At 44.1% G+C, this 16,036-nt stretch overlaps 2 protein-coding genes across 2 annotated transcripts in view; both read right to left on the bottom strand.

The window, feature by feature from the left end:
- The window catches only part of LOC106612401 (serine/threonine-protein kinase D2), a 63,519-nt gene extending 61,022 nt beyond the window's left edge, over positions 1-2,497 (bottom strand). The window contains exon 1 of the mRNA XM_014213496.3: positions 1,637-2,497. Within this exon, the coding sequence (XP_014068971.2) occupies positions 1,637-1,963 (327 nt within the window). The 5' untranslated portion in view covers positions 1,964-2,497. The remainder of the gene's footprint in view (positions 1-1,636) is intronic.
- A 1,672-nt stretch (positions 2,498-4,169) lies between these two features.
- LOC106612402 (striatin, calmodulin binding protein 4) overlaps positions 4,170-16,036 on the bottom strand; it is a 32,730-nt gene continuing 20,863 nt past the window's right edge. Inside the window, exons 9-18 of the mRNA XM_014213497.3 lie at positions 14,832-14,950; positions 14,213-14,388; positions 13,908-13,955; positions 13,658-13,779; positions 12,859-13,026; positions 12,630-12,770; positions 10,921-11,019; positions 10,680-10,766; positions 10,286-10,489; positions 4,170-10,171 (exon numbers count right to left, since the gene is read on the bottom strand). Of these exons, the coding sequence (XP_014068972.2) occupies positions 10,320-10,489; positions 10,680-10,766; positions 10,921-11,019; positions 12,630-12,770; positions 12,859-13,026; positions 13,658-13,779; positions 13,908-13,955; positions 14,213-14,388; positions 14,832-14,950 (1,130 nt within the window). The 3' untranslated portion in view covers positions 4,170-10,171; positions 10,286-10,319. The remainder of the gene's footprint in view (positions 10,172-10,285; positions 10,490-10,679; positions 10,767-10,920; positions 11,020-12,629; positions 12,771-12,858; positions 13,027-13,657; positions 13,780-13,907; positions 13,956-14,212; positions 14,389-14,831; positions 14,951-16,036) is intronic.

Below are 16,036 nucleotides of genomic sequence, written 5' to 3'. Positions count from 1 at the left end.
CAGGGAGATATGTATACTGTAGCTAAGAAAGTATTACTAAGTGTATGTTGTGTGGTAAACTGTTAGTAGCCCCTATGCCTCACCCTAATTATTTGGTCCCTTTCCCCCTCATAATTTAGCCTATTGTTCTGACTTGGTGGTGCACATGTAGCCTATAGGTTGTTTTAGAGAAATGCAATCATCTAATATAGTAAGAGCTTCCTTATATGCCCCCTTTATTTATCCTATGGTTCTGACTTGGTGTACAGGGAAAATGCTGTAAGAACAGTCAATGTTCTGAATTCTGTCGCTGTACATTTCAAAAGTACTGAACAAATAGTTATATTGACTACGTCCGTCCTACAGTAGCTCGCTCATTAATGTCTTAATTACGGATTGCCTCTTATCCGCTCGTCGTCCCGTTATGCCATAGTTCGTACAACTCACTTGTCAGTAGAAACCACATTTGTTTAAGCAAGTCAGCCATATCAGCTATGTTTTATTTAAAGGCAGTAAATGAGGCTGAATGAACTGTTTCGCTGCCAGACGAGGCTCCGCTGATAACCAGGTGTAGCGGTGGTAAGGATTCACTCCATGGTGCTGAAAAGAAAGCTCTGCTGTTGGGACAGGTTTACGTAGGCCCTAACAGTTTGTTGGCACCGTTTCTCACCGTTATAGTGCAATTCATGTGTTGTTTAGTGTTGTGTAGTGGCTTTGCTGGCATGCATCTAAAAAAACATTGATATTGATTACTGCATAATTGGGTTTAGAGCTGCGAAGAAAGGCATTTCACTGTACTTGTGAAAGTGACATTAAAACGTTAAACTTGAGTGGACACTACAGTACAGTATTCTGAAGGGAGAAAAGGAGAGTCCTAGCATCAGATTTACAGTTGACAGAGACTCATTCAATTGGCATTGGGCTGGTTTTGTTCCACACAACAATAACAGATTAGGGAAAGCAGTGGTGGAGGCTGAGGGAGATTTGTTTCTTTCAGCATTTCCTTGAAAAGTTGCCAGTGGCTAATTTTTCAAGCTCCCGCTGGCCAACCTCCAGTGACTGGCTTTGGAAATCTGGTAATCTAACCATCTCACAGTCTAATTGGCTGATAAAAATCTACGCCTCTTATTCAAGGCACTGATTTGAGGATAATGTTCTCCTGCTGGCTGCTGCAAAATGGCCGCCTTGCTTCTTCTCTGTGTGTGTGTGAAAAAGAGAGAGAGAGACCACTGGAGAGAAAAGGGTGGCATAGAGTCTCAGAGAAGATCAAAATTGCTTCACCATTACTGGTATAGCACTTATAGCTCGTCAGTAATTACTAAACAGATAAACACAAAAAATACACACACACACCAACGTGGTCTCAGGGCAAATATATTACTCTGTACTTAAATATGTCACAACGCGTCTCAAACACGCAACCTTTGGATTGCTAGACGGTCGCAGATTACGCCCACCCATCCTCCCTGATCAACCTTCCTACTCTTGTTTCTGTCTAAAGTAACTAGACCGTTAGTAGGTATCATACATCTTGGAGATGCTCAGACATAAGTCAAGTATGTTTCGTATGGCTCTAAGGCCAGGCTGCGTGCGCACACACACACACACACACACACACACACACACACACACACACACACACACACACCGCTCTCACCTTGATGTCTACGATGGAGCAGGCGATCTGTTTGACGTAGGCTAAGTCAGCGGTCTGTGGCAGCAGCACTGACTCTCTGGTCAGCCCAATCTGGAGGATGAAGGAGACCCCTGCCGGGATGGGGGGCACGTGGGACATGGCAGCCCCCCCAGGGCCCTGCCCAGCCCCCAGGTCCACAGGGGGGAAGCCACCCTGAGTAGAGGTAGGAGGCACAGCCATGGGGGTCCCCTGCTGCATCACCACAGAGCCTGGGGGAGAAGGGCCCCCTGGGTGGAAGAAGACCTGGGAGAGGGGTCCCGGCGACATGCAGGGGCTGGCGTTGGCCATCCCTCGCTACACACACACGCTCTACCTCCCTCAGAGAGCAGGACCGTGAGAGTGTGGACACGCTGATCCACACACAAACACACTGCTGCAGAGTCCTAGAGGAGTCAAGAGGAGATCCCTATCCAGGAAGCACTGCTCCTTCCTTTCTTCTCTCCCTCTTGATTTTTGTGACCTGCACTCACACTTGTTCTTTCATTATCCGGCAAGGCAAGAGTGAGCGACAGACTTAGAAAAACTTCTCCCCTCCTACCTCTCCTCCACCCCTCCTCCGGTGAAGAAGTTGCTCTGCAGATGAGAAAGTCCAAATTTTTCACAGGAAACACTGAGGAAGGGGAAAAAACAACCACCAAAAGTTTGTTGTCCTTACACGCCAACCTGTACAAAAAAGCTTCCTTGAGCAGGAAACTGAGAGAATGAAGGAGAAAGACAGCCTGGTGGGGCTTTTCTTTTGCCCTGTTTCAGTTTCAGCCGAGTTAACTATTTTCTGTAGAAAACCAAGACAGAGACAGCTACGTGAAGGTACCTCCCTCTCCCCCTCCCTCCTGCCCTCTCCTTTCTGAACTTGCCACAACTAAGGAGGAAGTGATATGACTGACACTGCTCTCTACCAATGGGAGGGGTGAGCTCTGCATAAGCCTATATCAGTCCCTCCCCCTCCCTGGTCTCCTCTCAAGCTAGCAACCCCGCCCCCTTCTCTCTTTTTCCTTCCTCTGTGTTTAACGTTGGGTTAATTCTTCTTGTTTACTCCTTCTCTAAACAGCTGGGCTCGTCTTACTCTACCCTGAGGGGAACTACTCACAAATATGTCTCTCTTTCTTTTAAAACACTATCACTTTTCTCCGTGGCTTTGTTTTTTTGGTTCTCTCTCGCTCTCCTCTCCCTCTTGGCAGTGCCAACGACATACAGGTCTCTCTCTGATTCTAATATAGAACCGCACCTACGGTGCGTCTACCGTTCTACTCAGTGAAGTAGAACGGAGCTGTAAAAATGGGAGTAAAAACAGAACTGTAAACATACATTTTGGTATGTAACTAACTAGCTTTATGACCTTTGGTAGGTACTCGTTGTTGAATGTTTGCTTAATGTCTAATTGTGTATTATGAAAAACTATTATTTAGATATAGATATTCTAATTAGCATCATCTATGGCTAATAGATTAAGAGAAGTGACCACAATAAACCTACTGTAAAAAGCACATTCTTATCTGCGGTTGTTCTGAGTTGAAGCTTTAAGGACCACTAGAGGGACATGTATCCCTCAAGAGTCTCTGACATCTTCATCATAAGACTGGACTGATCCAAGGTCTGTTTTGATCTTCATCACATAAGTAACACAACTGACCTTGCTAGTCTTCAGGAACGGGTGACGCAAGCTTGATATTTCTGAGTTGTCTTCTCCAGAGCTTGGGTAGCAGGTGGGTGTCACGACTGTCATGTTAATGTGACTTTTTCATGAACAATCCTTTGGTCACTTGCTTGTTGTGGGTCCTGTTTTACGTTATCCCAGAGACCTGTAAAACCTGCCTAGTTCGTTCCTGTTCTGGACAGAAGTCAGGTGAGGGAGAGAAGAGTGTATTGGGTTGTTCCATGAAATTAGTCCATTTTGGGTAGTGTAACATTTGATTTCACCAAATGTTTACATTCTTTCATAAAGAGGACAAACTTAATAAAAACATGTTTTCCCATCTCAAGAGATGTTACATTTCTTTTAAATAAATGACTTGACGATTTCATCTTAAATCATCCATAAATCCCCTTGTGACAGGGGGAATGTTAAAACATTTTAGCCTGTCGATCTATTGGCAACAGGGTTGACATTATGCTCAACGCACTCAGTTTTACAGCCCAAAAAAACACCAGAAAACAGCCAAAAAGAGTACAACCAGGTCAAGATTTTACACTATGATTTGACTATTAGATGTTCAATGTTTCTTTTGAAAAACATTATTTTAAGGAATAGTTTCACGATATTAAAATGTGAGTTCAGTTCACATAACAGGGTTGAACTTAAAATGAGGGCCAGGTGGGTTTTTTTATACCTAAAAATGAATCACTAATAAATAATAATCTTTAGAAATGACTTTGTCAAAGCAACAAAATAACTAGGGCTTTACAATGGGGAAAACTTGGATTTTTTGGGGGGGTTAAGTGGGTTTAAATCTTCCTAGAAGTCTCAGAGGGTGCACAGAGGGACATATCAAAATGATGAATTTTGGCATTTTAGCAAGACTTTATTCATACATGTTTTTGCATTTTCCATGTGGTCTATATTACAAGGGCACTTCATTTAATAACAGGCTTTTAAATTCAATTTTGGCGCAAAATGTCTACTTAAAATATCAAAAGGGACTCATTTTGTGGAACAACCCTAATATGTTGCTATACAAGGAACATATAAGAGGGAAACCCTCGATCATTAGGTTGATCATTAACATGTAGTTATACAGCAATAAATGACAGTTGACAAGATACGATGAATGACAATATTGCTCTCAAATTCACTGTACAAAATGTATTTTTTTCTTCATTTTTTGTTTTTCTTCTTTAATGACATACAACACGAGACCCGCAAAGTAAACAAAACCAAAGAAGGAAAATCTGTCATTTGATACAAGCTAAAATGCAGTTCAAAAAATATATATAATAAAACAAACAATAAAAAGCAGGTCTCTTATCCCTTGTAGTTAGAGGAAATTGTTTGAATGCAGCTTAATATGATATACAAAATATCACACAGTGATAAGTTGCTATTAAAAAAATAAAAACACAAAGAAACGAGTCCTTTACCTTGGCCTCGGACTGATCACTTTTTGATGTTTTTAGTTTTTTTGTCATTTTTCCGATTTGTTAACCTTTTTTTCTTTTTTTTTAACAAGGTATACATTGTCATTATCAATCACAAGCAACTTCTAAGCCTAGCAAAGAATAATGATTTCACTTATGATACTACAGTATTCTTCCATAATAATTCAAATCAAAAAGGGGGAAAAAAGCAACAAATAAAACATGAAAATGGACATGTACACCACATAACGCCAGCTCTAGTCTTTTATCATTTACAGTCATTTTTATTATCCTCTCGCTTTTTTTGATTTGTCACATTGATTTGTCTGTTCTCAGAAGGGGGACATATTTCAGCGTCTCAGGACCAGTCTATAGCTCAATGCTGCAGACGTACATGTAGACTGACTGACACATAGACACTGAGTGCAGAGTTCATCCAACACACTCATGGCAGTCTCAATATTTACGTGAAGGGAGGAGAAATGCCAGTGAGACACTTCAGGGCCTGGTTTCCCGATCGCGATGGAATTTAGGCTAACAAGTGTTTTAACAATCCATCGTTCCTACAACGCCCGAAGATGTAACATGCGTTTCCCAAAACACCACGCAGAAAGAACGTTCGCCAAGTGTGTCGTTGGAGCATGTGTCGATACTGGTAGGATCGAAAGAAAGGCAGCGCTGCTCTCGGATCAGTTCTCTCTATTCATATCTTACTTTAACATTATAATTATTTCACAATACTGACAACGGATCAGCTCCTAGAGAGATTATCACCTAATGGCTGCAAATATTGAGGCGGCATATTCTAATGCTTACACAATAATACTGCACAAATCAGAGATTTCGCATATCATTGCACACATTACATATCGTGATATGTATTGAGGTAAAAACTGCACAGTAGGCTAGCCAGCAAACTAGAACTCAATTGATTGAACATGAAATTGATTTGAACCTGATTTAAATAAACAGGCCTATATACAGTGCCTTCAGAAAGTATTCAGACCCCTTGACTTTTTCAAGTGTTATGGATTAAATAAAGAAGAATCCTCAAGAATCTGCACACAATACTCCATAATGACAAAGCAAAAACAGGTTTTTAGAAATTTTAGCAAATGTATTAAAAATAAAAAACTGAAATACCTTATTTACCTAAGTATTCAGACCATTTGCGATGAGACTCGAAATTGAGCTCAGATGCATCCTGTTTCGATTGATCATCATTGAGATGACTTGATTGGAGTCCACCTGTGGTAAATTCAATTGATTGGACATGATTTGGAAAGGCATACACCTCTCCATATAAAAGGTCCCACAGTGGACAGTGCATGTAAGAGCAAAAACCAAGCCATGAGGTCGAAGGATTTGTCTGTAGAGTTCCGAGACAGAATTGTGATGAGGGTAAAAAAAATTGTAAAAAAAGACTGCAGCATTGAAGGTCCCCAACAACACCGTGGTCTCCATTCTTAAATGGAAGAAGTTTGGAACCACCAAGACTCTTCCTAGAGCTGGCCGCCTGGCCAAACTGAGCAATCGGGGGAGAAGGGCATTGGTCAGGGAGATGACCAAGAACCCAATGGTCACTCTAACAGAGCTCCAGAGTTCCTCTGTGGAGATGGGAGAACCTTCCAGAAGGACAACCATCTCTGCAGCACTCCACCAATCAGGCCTTTATGGTAGAGTGGCCAGACAGAAGCCACTCCTTAGTAAAAAGGTACATGGCAGCGTGCTCGGGGTTTGCCAAAAGGCACCTAAAGTCTCTCAGACCATGAGAAACAAGATTGTCTGGTCTGATGAAACCAAGATTAAACTCTTTGGCCTGAATTCCAAGCGTCACGTCTGGAGGAAACCTAGTACCATCCCTACGGTGAAGCATGGTGGTGGCAGCTGTGGGGAAGTTTTTCAGTGGCAGGGAAACTAGTCAGAATCAAATCGAAGATGAATGGCGCAAAGTACAGAGAGATCCTTGATGAAAACCTGCTCCAGAGCGCTCAAGACCTCAGACAGGACAACGGCCCTAAGCACACTGCCAAGACGACGCAGGAGTGGCTTCGGGACAAGTCTCTGGATGTCCTTGAATGGCCCGGCCAGAGCCCGAAACTCCCCAAATACCAAGCTTGTAGCGTCATAGTCAAGAAGACTCGAGGCTGTAACCACTGCAAAAGGTGCTTCAACCAAGTACTGAGTAAAGGGTCTGAATACTTATGTACATGTGATATTTCCGTTTATTTTTTTATTTTTTTTTAACCTGTTTTTGCTTAGTCATTATGGGATATTGTGTGTAGATTGATGAGGGGGAAAAAACGATTTAATCAATTTTAGAATAAAGCTGTAACCTAACAAAATATGGAAAAAGCCAAGGGGTCTGAATACTTTCCGAAGGCACTGTATGTAGCCTATATAAGCCTACTGTCTGTATTTATCTTTTTGTTTGTCCGTCTGCTCCCCACCGACAACTCAGTTTTTATTTTGGAACCTTACTGTTTGCAACAATCACAAGGACATTGGCAACTTTGTATTTGTAGCAGTCAACTACGTTCTTAAGTTATCTGCGTTCACAGAGACAGATAAACATCTCGATTCTATGTTTAGCTGAGATCTTCTGTTTAGTGTATAAAGTGACGAGGAAGGGTAAAAAAAAAAAGCATCTAACGATGCACTCAGCTGTTCTGAGGCAGTCGGGAAAATAATGAGCGCTTTCAAATGCAACTTTAGTAACAACGGTTTTGGACGAGACTGACTTTTATGACCAAAATTACTCTTTGTAGTCAATTTTGACAGTAGAATACGTGTTTCTGACTCATGTAGGCCATTTTTAAAAACGAGAAGTAGCTTTTTATAGGGTCAGTCGCTCTTTAAGATGCTTTTGGGAAACTGGGCCCTGGTCTCCACAGCCACACTAAGACACAGCTGAGCTACAGATAACCCCTTGGTCTAGTTTTGGGGTCTAGTGCAGCTGATGTAGTGCAGCATATAACCAACAGTTAGTGTGGGTGATTGACAACTGTGTACTATATCCTCTCAACAACAAAGCATTACAGCACACAATGTGCCACAGTAGCACTTTAGGCATTCTCTGCCTCATCAAATCCAATACATCTGAAACCATCATGTTTTAGCAAACACATGAAGCTGACATGTACTAAATCAAGCCCGCAGACACCTGTCTGACCAGACCACAGAGTGTTTTCCCATAAGATCTTGCAGTGGAGAGGAAAACGTTGACCTCTCAGTCATTTCTCTGATTCTCTGACCCCTGTAGTGACCCTGTTGCACGTACTGTAGTTGGTTAAAATTTACCTTAAACCACAGATCTAGGATCAGATTACCATAGCCACAATTCTGGCTTTAACCATTAAGGAGATGAAGAAATATCTGATCTGGAATCAGTGGTTTGGGACGACTTCTACCCCGTTCCTCTGGCGTGTGCTAGGGGTTGATTAGTATGTTGTGGGCAGCTCAGGGCCAGTTACTGATTGACATGGTGCTACTGGACCATTAATTCTTTACTGCCATGCCCTGCTCTGCCCTGGCTTGTGGAACCATGTTGAACCATGTTTCCACAGCCAGAGATCTGCCCGTAGGGCTCCCTCTGCCTCCACCCCGGAAAGTTCAAAAATAAACCGGCTACCTAACGACATCACCCCTGATCTCCGACCTATATGTCAGTCTTTAGCAGTCGCCCACGGTTCAGAGTGGCTTCGCTCTTTGTCCAAGCTTGTTTTCCCTTCCAGGAAAAATAGCTACACAATAATCCAAGGCCAAAGTGACTGCTTGGTGAACAGACACCAACCCTGTCTAGTTCAGTCTTTGTCGGAGGCCAATGTAAGGGGGGGCTAAGGGTTAGGTAGTGTTTGTTCTTGTTTCCTCTCCATAGGGGAAAGGGAGAGGAAGGAGGGGTCTTTATGTGCCTTTTGTTCCCATATCCTGGGGGCAATTTCCCCTGCTGACTCCATTGACACTGGAGAGAGGCCAGTTTCCCACTATGAGGACTCGCACCAAAACCAGAAACCTAATCAACAACAGCTATTTCAATGGATAATATGATTGTTTCCAAGCGCAAGCCTAAATAAATAGACCGGCACAAAGGACCAGTCTGACTTGATGCCGACTTAAGGGAGAGAGAATACAGGATGCCATATTGGGAGTAGTGTCACTTTCTCTCAACGTCAACCGTTTCAGTCAGAGGTCTCCACTGTGGCATCATCTCCACAAACTCTTTCACAAACCAGCTATCCTGATGAAATGACAAAGGCCAACTTCACACACATATATATAAAAGGAAACCAGTAGAAAAGTGTCTGCTTAGCATAGCGTGTTAGTCTTCTTATGAGATAAAAATGACCCATACAGTATCTCAACACAAACAGATGGCATGGCTGGAGAGTGACGCATGATACAAGCCATATCATGCTACTGTTGATGACAAATATCCCAGTGACACACACACACACACACACACACACACACACACACACACACACACACACACACACACACACACACACACACACACACACACACACACACACCTCGAATGCAAACAGGTCCCTGATTCAGACTCGGACTGACGAGATCTTAGCACCAAAGATTAAACAAGTGCAACACACACACACACACACACCCCTTTCCTATCAAACTTGATTCTACTGAAATGGATGACCGTACAATACCGGACACACAAACACTCAGACTTAGTGTCTCGGCGATGAGGCTGAAATTAAAGCTGTTTTGTCCAACACTGGTTAGGAGAAGGCTCCAAAACACACACAAACTAAAACCCTCAGAAGTCTTTGGAATGAAATGCATTGTGGCCCCACTCTGTATTGCAGTAGACAATGGCTAATGCCGTCACTTGATGGGGACTGGACTCTACTGTAGTCAGGTACTTATGTGTGTTAGCAACTGGTGAGCTAAGCTTTTTATATAAAAAAATAAATAAAAAAAACGTTTAAAAAAAACACAGTTTCAAACTGAATGTTAACCTGTGTGTGTGTGTGTGTGTGCGTGCGCGCGTCACTAATTGTAGTAGGTGATGCATCGGCATGCCTAGTGATCAATGTCAACACACACACTGCCTTATTATAACCATGAGTGGACTGTAAAGGTAGAAATGAATAGAGTATTATAGTGTAGTAAACTGACCTAATAAACCGAGCAGCCAGATTAGTCGTTAGAAAAGCAGTATGGTTAGTATTGCAACAAGTTACTGAGGCATCATGGGACAGCTAGAGAACTGTGGGTAATAGTGTCCTGTTGGCAATGACCCAGCCAGTGGGGTGCAGGACACAGTTTCGTGTGTGTATGTCACTGGATGTCTGTGTGTGTGTGTATGTAACTGTGAATGTGGAATTGCGTGTGTAGGCAGGTGAGGTTTGTCCATTGTAGTCATCACTCTCCTCTGGCCAAGTTGTGTTTGTTGGGCTGTAATGAAAAGGGACAATTTCATATAAGTAGAAACTGTAAAGAAAGTAAACTAACAGATTGTAAGATAAAGCACACACACTCTCTCTCTCTCCCTGTACACTAGTGTCTCACCAAGGAGGATGATGGTCCCTGTCTGTGCCTCCTCTCAGACGAAGATCTTGGCGAGCGCGTCGGCGCCGGCCGAGGCGATGAAGGGCTGTGAGGGGTGGAAGGCCACGTCGTGAATGGCCTCGTCGTGCTTCTTCCTGTGGGCCGTGATCTCCTGCACACACGTCCTGTTGTCCAGCATCCACAGACGCACCGAACAGTCATGGCCTGCAGGGGGAAGCGGAGAGCACAGTTACGAGTACAGCGGAATCGTCAATGAAATGCGGTTAGAAATAGTGTTCCTTAATCCTGGTCCTGGAGACCAGGATGCACCCCCAGGTGTGTAGTGCTAGAGGGCAAAAATCTAATAAATTGCAGACCTTTTGGTCCCCAGTTCCAATACAATCAGGGTACTCACTGCCAGAGATGAGGTAAGTGCCTTTGGGGTCCGTGGTCAGACAGGTGACAGCATCCAGGTGTGCCACCATGGAGTGGATCACTTTACCTGGTAACAAACGCAGATGGGCATTACATTTAAACTGGTAAAAGATAGGAACGTGACTATGGGCTAGTTCGACCCAGACAAAACAGATCAAGCATGAGGCCTAATTCTGCCGTTGTTACATAAAGGTAGGATTTAGCAGTGGACAGAGGCTGACCTGTCTTGTTGTCGAGATAACGGATAGTGCGATTCTCGTGTGCGGTGATGGAGATGGGCTCCGAGGGGTGGCTGACCACACAGTTAATCAGCTTACTGCCTGCAGGGGGCGACACACACAGACCAGTATTGAGGGAGATCCTCCTGGCTTCTCTCAAGGAAGGGAGGCACAGAATGATACATTTTTTTCAATACATATAAGGTATTTTCAGATTTTATTGAACAGAGAGAGGATGACAGTGGGGAAAGACAAGAGAGAGGTTGCATCCTAGGGCAGTATGCCTGATTTGAACCTATGCCGACTAGGGGTGTAAGGGTACACGTATTCGCACTGAATATATATAAAAATGTAAAAACACTAGTCCTATAGGCTATGCCGATGCTGCATTGTAGGCCGATGCCTCTTGAGTAAATCTGAGCTGAAAAACCCCCGACGTAGGCCATTCTGTTACAACACCTAGAGCATATGTGTACGTTGTAATCAAAATTCTAATCACAAATTGTCATTTTCTGAGGATACTCCATCATTTGTTAAAATCTCACATTTTGGGAAAATGTTGGTTTCATAGTAGATTACGACAGCGATGGACAGAGGAGTTGTGGATAAAACGTTAACAGTATGTCGCCACGTGCAACGACAATAGCCTATCGAGCTGCCAACACCTGAAATATGTTGCCACATTTACGCCGACGTCAACCTCGCATGCCGGAGCAAGACGGAAACGCAAAGAATCAACACCACAACGTCGTCTCCCCTCTGCATTTAAGCAGCTGATTCTGACTGGGCCAAAGAAATGACAAGAGCAATAGCTAGGCTATGTCCATATTGTTTTTTACAGTCTTTGGTTTATAGCCGCGGATATGCGCCCATTCAGAGGTTGAGAATAGGGTGTTTCAGCATCGAGCCACGTTACAAACTTCCCTCTTGCACCCATTTTAGCAAACAGCTAGTACCCGCTCTACATAAGCCAATGTTTTCAATCAATTAGCCAATGCACCCTGTGTTGAACGTGCTTAAAAGCGGCAGCCCATTACATTACCCCAGAGCGGGAGATGAACTGTGCTACAGACCTTTCATGAGAGTCACAAGTGCGTATCTGGCACTGAAGGAAGCAGTGTCATGGTGCGTTCGTAACCATGCGGGGAGAGGGAATTTACCACATACGACTGGGAAAAGTCCACTTGAAATGGCACACCAACTGGTAATTACTAGTGGGAAACTCGTCTATAATCCTGTTCTTCCCACATGGTGACCTCTGACATCTACTAAGGAAATGCCCTCGATAACAGCATTTTCGGCAGTTAAACGCAACAACAAAACAAGGTTTATAAAAAGCAGTCTATTGTTGTGTTTTTTCTTTACTCTATAATTTGTTTAAAAAGCATAATAGCTGTCATTTTAGTTTATGGTTGACACAGCTTGTTGGCCATTTGCCAATCTGCGTTTTTTAAACGAGTTCAAATCACACGAATGCATCCAACTGGCATTTACAACCTCACAGCTGTTAAATTCCCACCTCCCACATGGTTACAAACGCAGCATCAGAGTGGAAACTTGAGAGGCCCCAAACATAACATCCTGTCACAACAGACAACGCCAAGAAACATTCGCTGTACACCCCTAGCCAACACCGTACACATGCACTACCACTAGACCAGCCAGGACGAAGGTAGCATTCTGACTGTATTAGAACAGGCCCTAGGACTCACCGTCCTTAGTGCCGGTCTCCAGGACCATGATGCTCTGCTCTGTGTTGAGGTCATAGAGCAGCGTCTCGCCGCCGTCGAATGACACCACCGCCTGGTCAGGGTCAGAGTTCACAAAGGCCACCGAAGTGGGTGTTCCGTGCTCTGGGGGGGGGAGGAGAGAGTTAAGATATCTCACACACACACACACACACACACACACACACACACACACACACACACACACACACACCTTTCTCCTTATTGAAGACGGAGAGACAGGGGGCAGAGTTCTGGGGTTCCCAGATGCGAACGGTCCCGTCTGCAGAGCAGGAGGCCAGCCGATGGTGGTGGGCAGAATACGTCAGACCCCACACGGAGTCCTCATGACCCGACAACACACTGCTCTCTATGCCCGGGTCTACACAACAAAAGAGACACACACAAATGGATTCTACAACGTGATGAAACTTTGTTGCTGCTTGATGAAACAAGCAAGGTGTTGTAGCAAACGAGACTAGGTGTTTTCAAACTTACGTGAAAAATAATAACTTTTATTTTGGTTAACTGGTTACACTGTGATTTATTTAGAATTCAAGGTACACTTAACCAACATGGCTACCACAGCATTCTGCAGCGATAAGCCATCCCATCTGGTTTGTGCTTAGTGGGAATATAATTTGTTTTTCAACAGGACAATGACCCAACACACCTCCAGGCTGTGTAAGGGCTGTTTGACCAAGAAGGAGAGTGATGGAGTGCTGCATCAGATGACCTGGCCTCCACAATCACCCGACCACAACCCAAGAAAAGTGAAAACCCCTGTCCTAGACAATGCCCCCAAAATGTGCGTCTGACCGTGGTCATTTGGCTGACCAATAACCGCCATCCAAAATTCCTTGACCGTCACAGCCCTAATGTCAGTCAATATGTTTTCATGGTGATGATACTTGATCGTGTGTAATCCACTGAATCAGAGCTGAATACGTTAGCTGGGGATAAACCTGGCTTGTCCTGGTGACAGAGCGGTCAGACAGGGGTCAGGGACTGACCGTAGTTGTCGTAGGGATCCACGTTGAGGTCTGGGATCTTCCAGCAGCGCACGGTTCCGTCCAGACCCCCGCTGTAGCACGAGTCTCCGTCCTCTCCCATTGCCAGAGACAGAACTGCACCACTGTACACACACACACACGATTACACAAAGATGAGCTATTAACCCAGAAACACACCAAAACACATGACAGCTGCAACAAATGTGTGTTTGCATGCATGTGTGTGTATGTGCGTGTGGTCTGATCTCACCTGTGGGCTCTGAAGGTGTAGATGGGTTCAACGTCCAGAGCTGCATTTCTGTGGAGGCAAAGACCAAAATCCATTTACACATTACAGCACGGTGTTACAGCAAACTACCAGACCGCATTCAGTTTCTTTCCCACTCCTTAGAGTAGGAGTGAGTGCTGATCTGGGATCAGTTATGCCTTTTAAAAATCACAATGAAGAAGATAACATGGACAAGGAGGGATCTGATCCTAAATCAGCATTCCCGACTTTATGATACAGGCCCTGATATTGGCGTGTTATGGTCCTGCTATTCCTTAGGTTTTTACTTCTTGGAGTGTATGGCCTTGTTGAGGTTCCACAGCTTCAGGGTTCCGTCCTCGGAGGCTGTGAGTAGAACGGCTTGGCTGGGGTGGAACGTCAACGCTCTGATGGCATCAAAATGGCTACGCAGCGTGAAGCGAGGGTTCCACGTCTTCTTGAACTCCTCCCGGTTATCCTGCAGCTGCACGCACACAGGTGGCAGAGTGTTGGTGGGGTGTAGTCATTTAGCAGCAGCTAACTTTTTGTATGACTAAACTCAGATAAAGTACGTAAAAAAGATCATTGAGCTAAATATTTATAAAATCATCTTTGAAAATGAACAACCACCAACATAAAAACTAGACATTGAGGGAGAATATAAAGGACCCCCATTGATTTTGTTATTATGTTTGAGTCACTCAGATAGCATAGGAACACGGCCTAAGCCATGGCGAAATGTGTAGATTTGCAGGAAATTAGCTTTAAAACTGCAATTTCTTCTCTCAGCCCCCCCCCACGTTATCTTTGCCACCGCTGCTGAAAAAAAATCATAGGAGAAACACTGTCATGTGTGTGTGTGTGTGTGTGTGTGTGTGTGTGTGTGTGTGTGTGTGTGTGTGTGTGAGCACGCATTCAAGTACTCACATCCACGGTGAGGTCGTTGTCGTTGGCGACGGTGAGGTCAGCCAGCTCTCCCAGGTTCATGTCTCCGCCCCCGACGGCGTCCAGGATGAAGACGTCAGAAGAAAAACCCAGAGCGCCACCTTAAGGAGTGGAGGAAGAACAGCTCTCAATACTAAACTCCCTACCACATCAACCACCATCTTATCAAAAACACACCCCTTTTCCAACACTAAACTCCCTACCACATCAACCACCATCTTATCAAAAACACACCCCTTCCCCTTTTCCAACACTAAACTCACTACCACATCAACCACCATCTTATCAAAAACACACCCCTTCCCCTTTTCCAACACTAAACTCCCTACCACATCAACCACCATCTTATCAAAAACACACCCCTTCCCCTTTTCCAACACTAAACTCCCTACCACATCAACCACCATCTTATCAAAAACACACCCCTTCCCCTTTTCCAACACTAAACTCCCTACCACATCAACCACCATCTTATCAAAAACACACCCCTTCCCCTTTTCCAACACTAAACTCCCTACCACATCAACCACCATCTTATCAAAAACACACCCCTTCCCCTTTTCCAACACTAAACTCACTACCACATCAACCACCATCTTATCAAAAACACACCCCTTCCCCTTTTCCAACACTAAACTCCCTACCACATCAACCACCATCTTATCAAAAACACACCCCTTCCCCTTTTCCAACACTAAACTCACTACCACATCAACCACCATCTTATCAAAAACACACCCCTTCCCCTTTTCCAACACTAAACTCACTACCACATCAACCACCATCTTATCAAAAACACACCCCTTCCCCTTTTCCAACACTAAACTCCCTACCACATCAACCACCATCTTATCAAAAACACACCCCTTCCCCTTTTCCAACACTAAACTCACTACCACATCAACCACCATCTTATCAAAAACACACCCCTTCCCCTTTTCCAACACTAAACTCCCTACCACATCAACCACCATCTTATCAAAAACACACCCCTTTTCCAACACTAAACTCCCTACCACATCAACCACCATCTTATCAAAAACACACCCCTTCCCCTTTTCCAACACTAAACTCACTACCACATCAACCACCATCTAATCAAAAACACACCCCTTCCCCTTTTCCAACACTAAACTCCCTACCACATCAACCACCATCTTATCAAAAACACACCCCTTCCCCTTTTC

This window comes from Salmo salar, chromosome 09 (assembly GCF_965601325.2).
Source record: "Salmo salar chromosome 09, fSalSal1, whole genome shotgun sequence".
Lineage (NCBI taxonomy): Eukaryota > Metazoa > Chordata > Actinopteri > Salmoniformes > Salmonidae > Salmo > Salmo salar.
The sequence above is the reverse complement of the archived record's forward strand: the minus strand, read 5'-3'. Positions and strand labels throughout refer to the sequence as shown.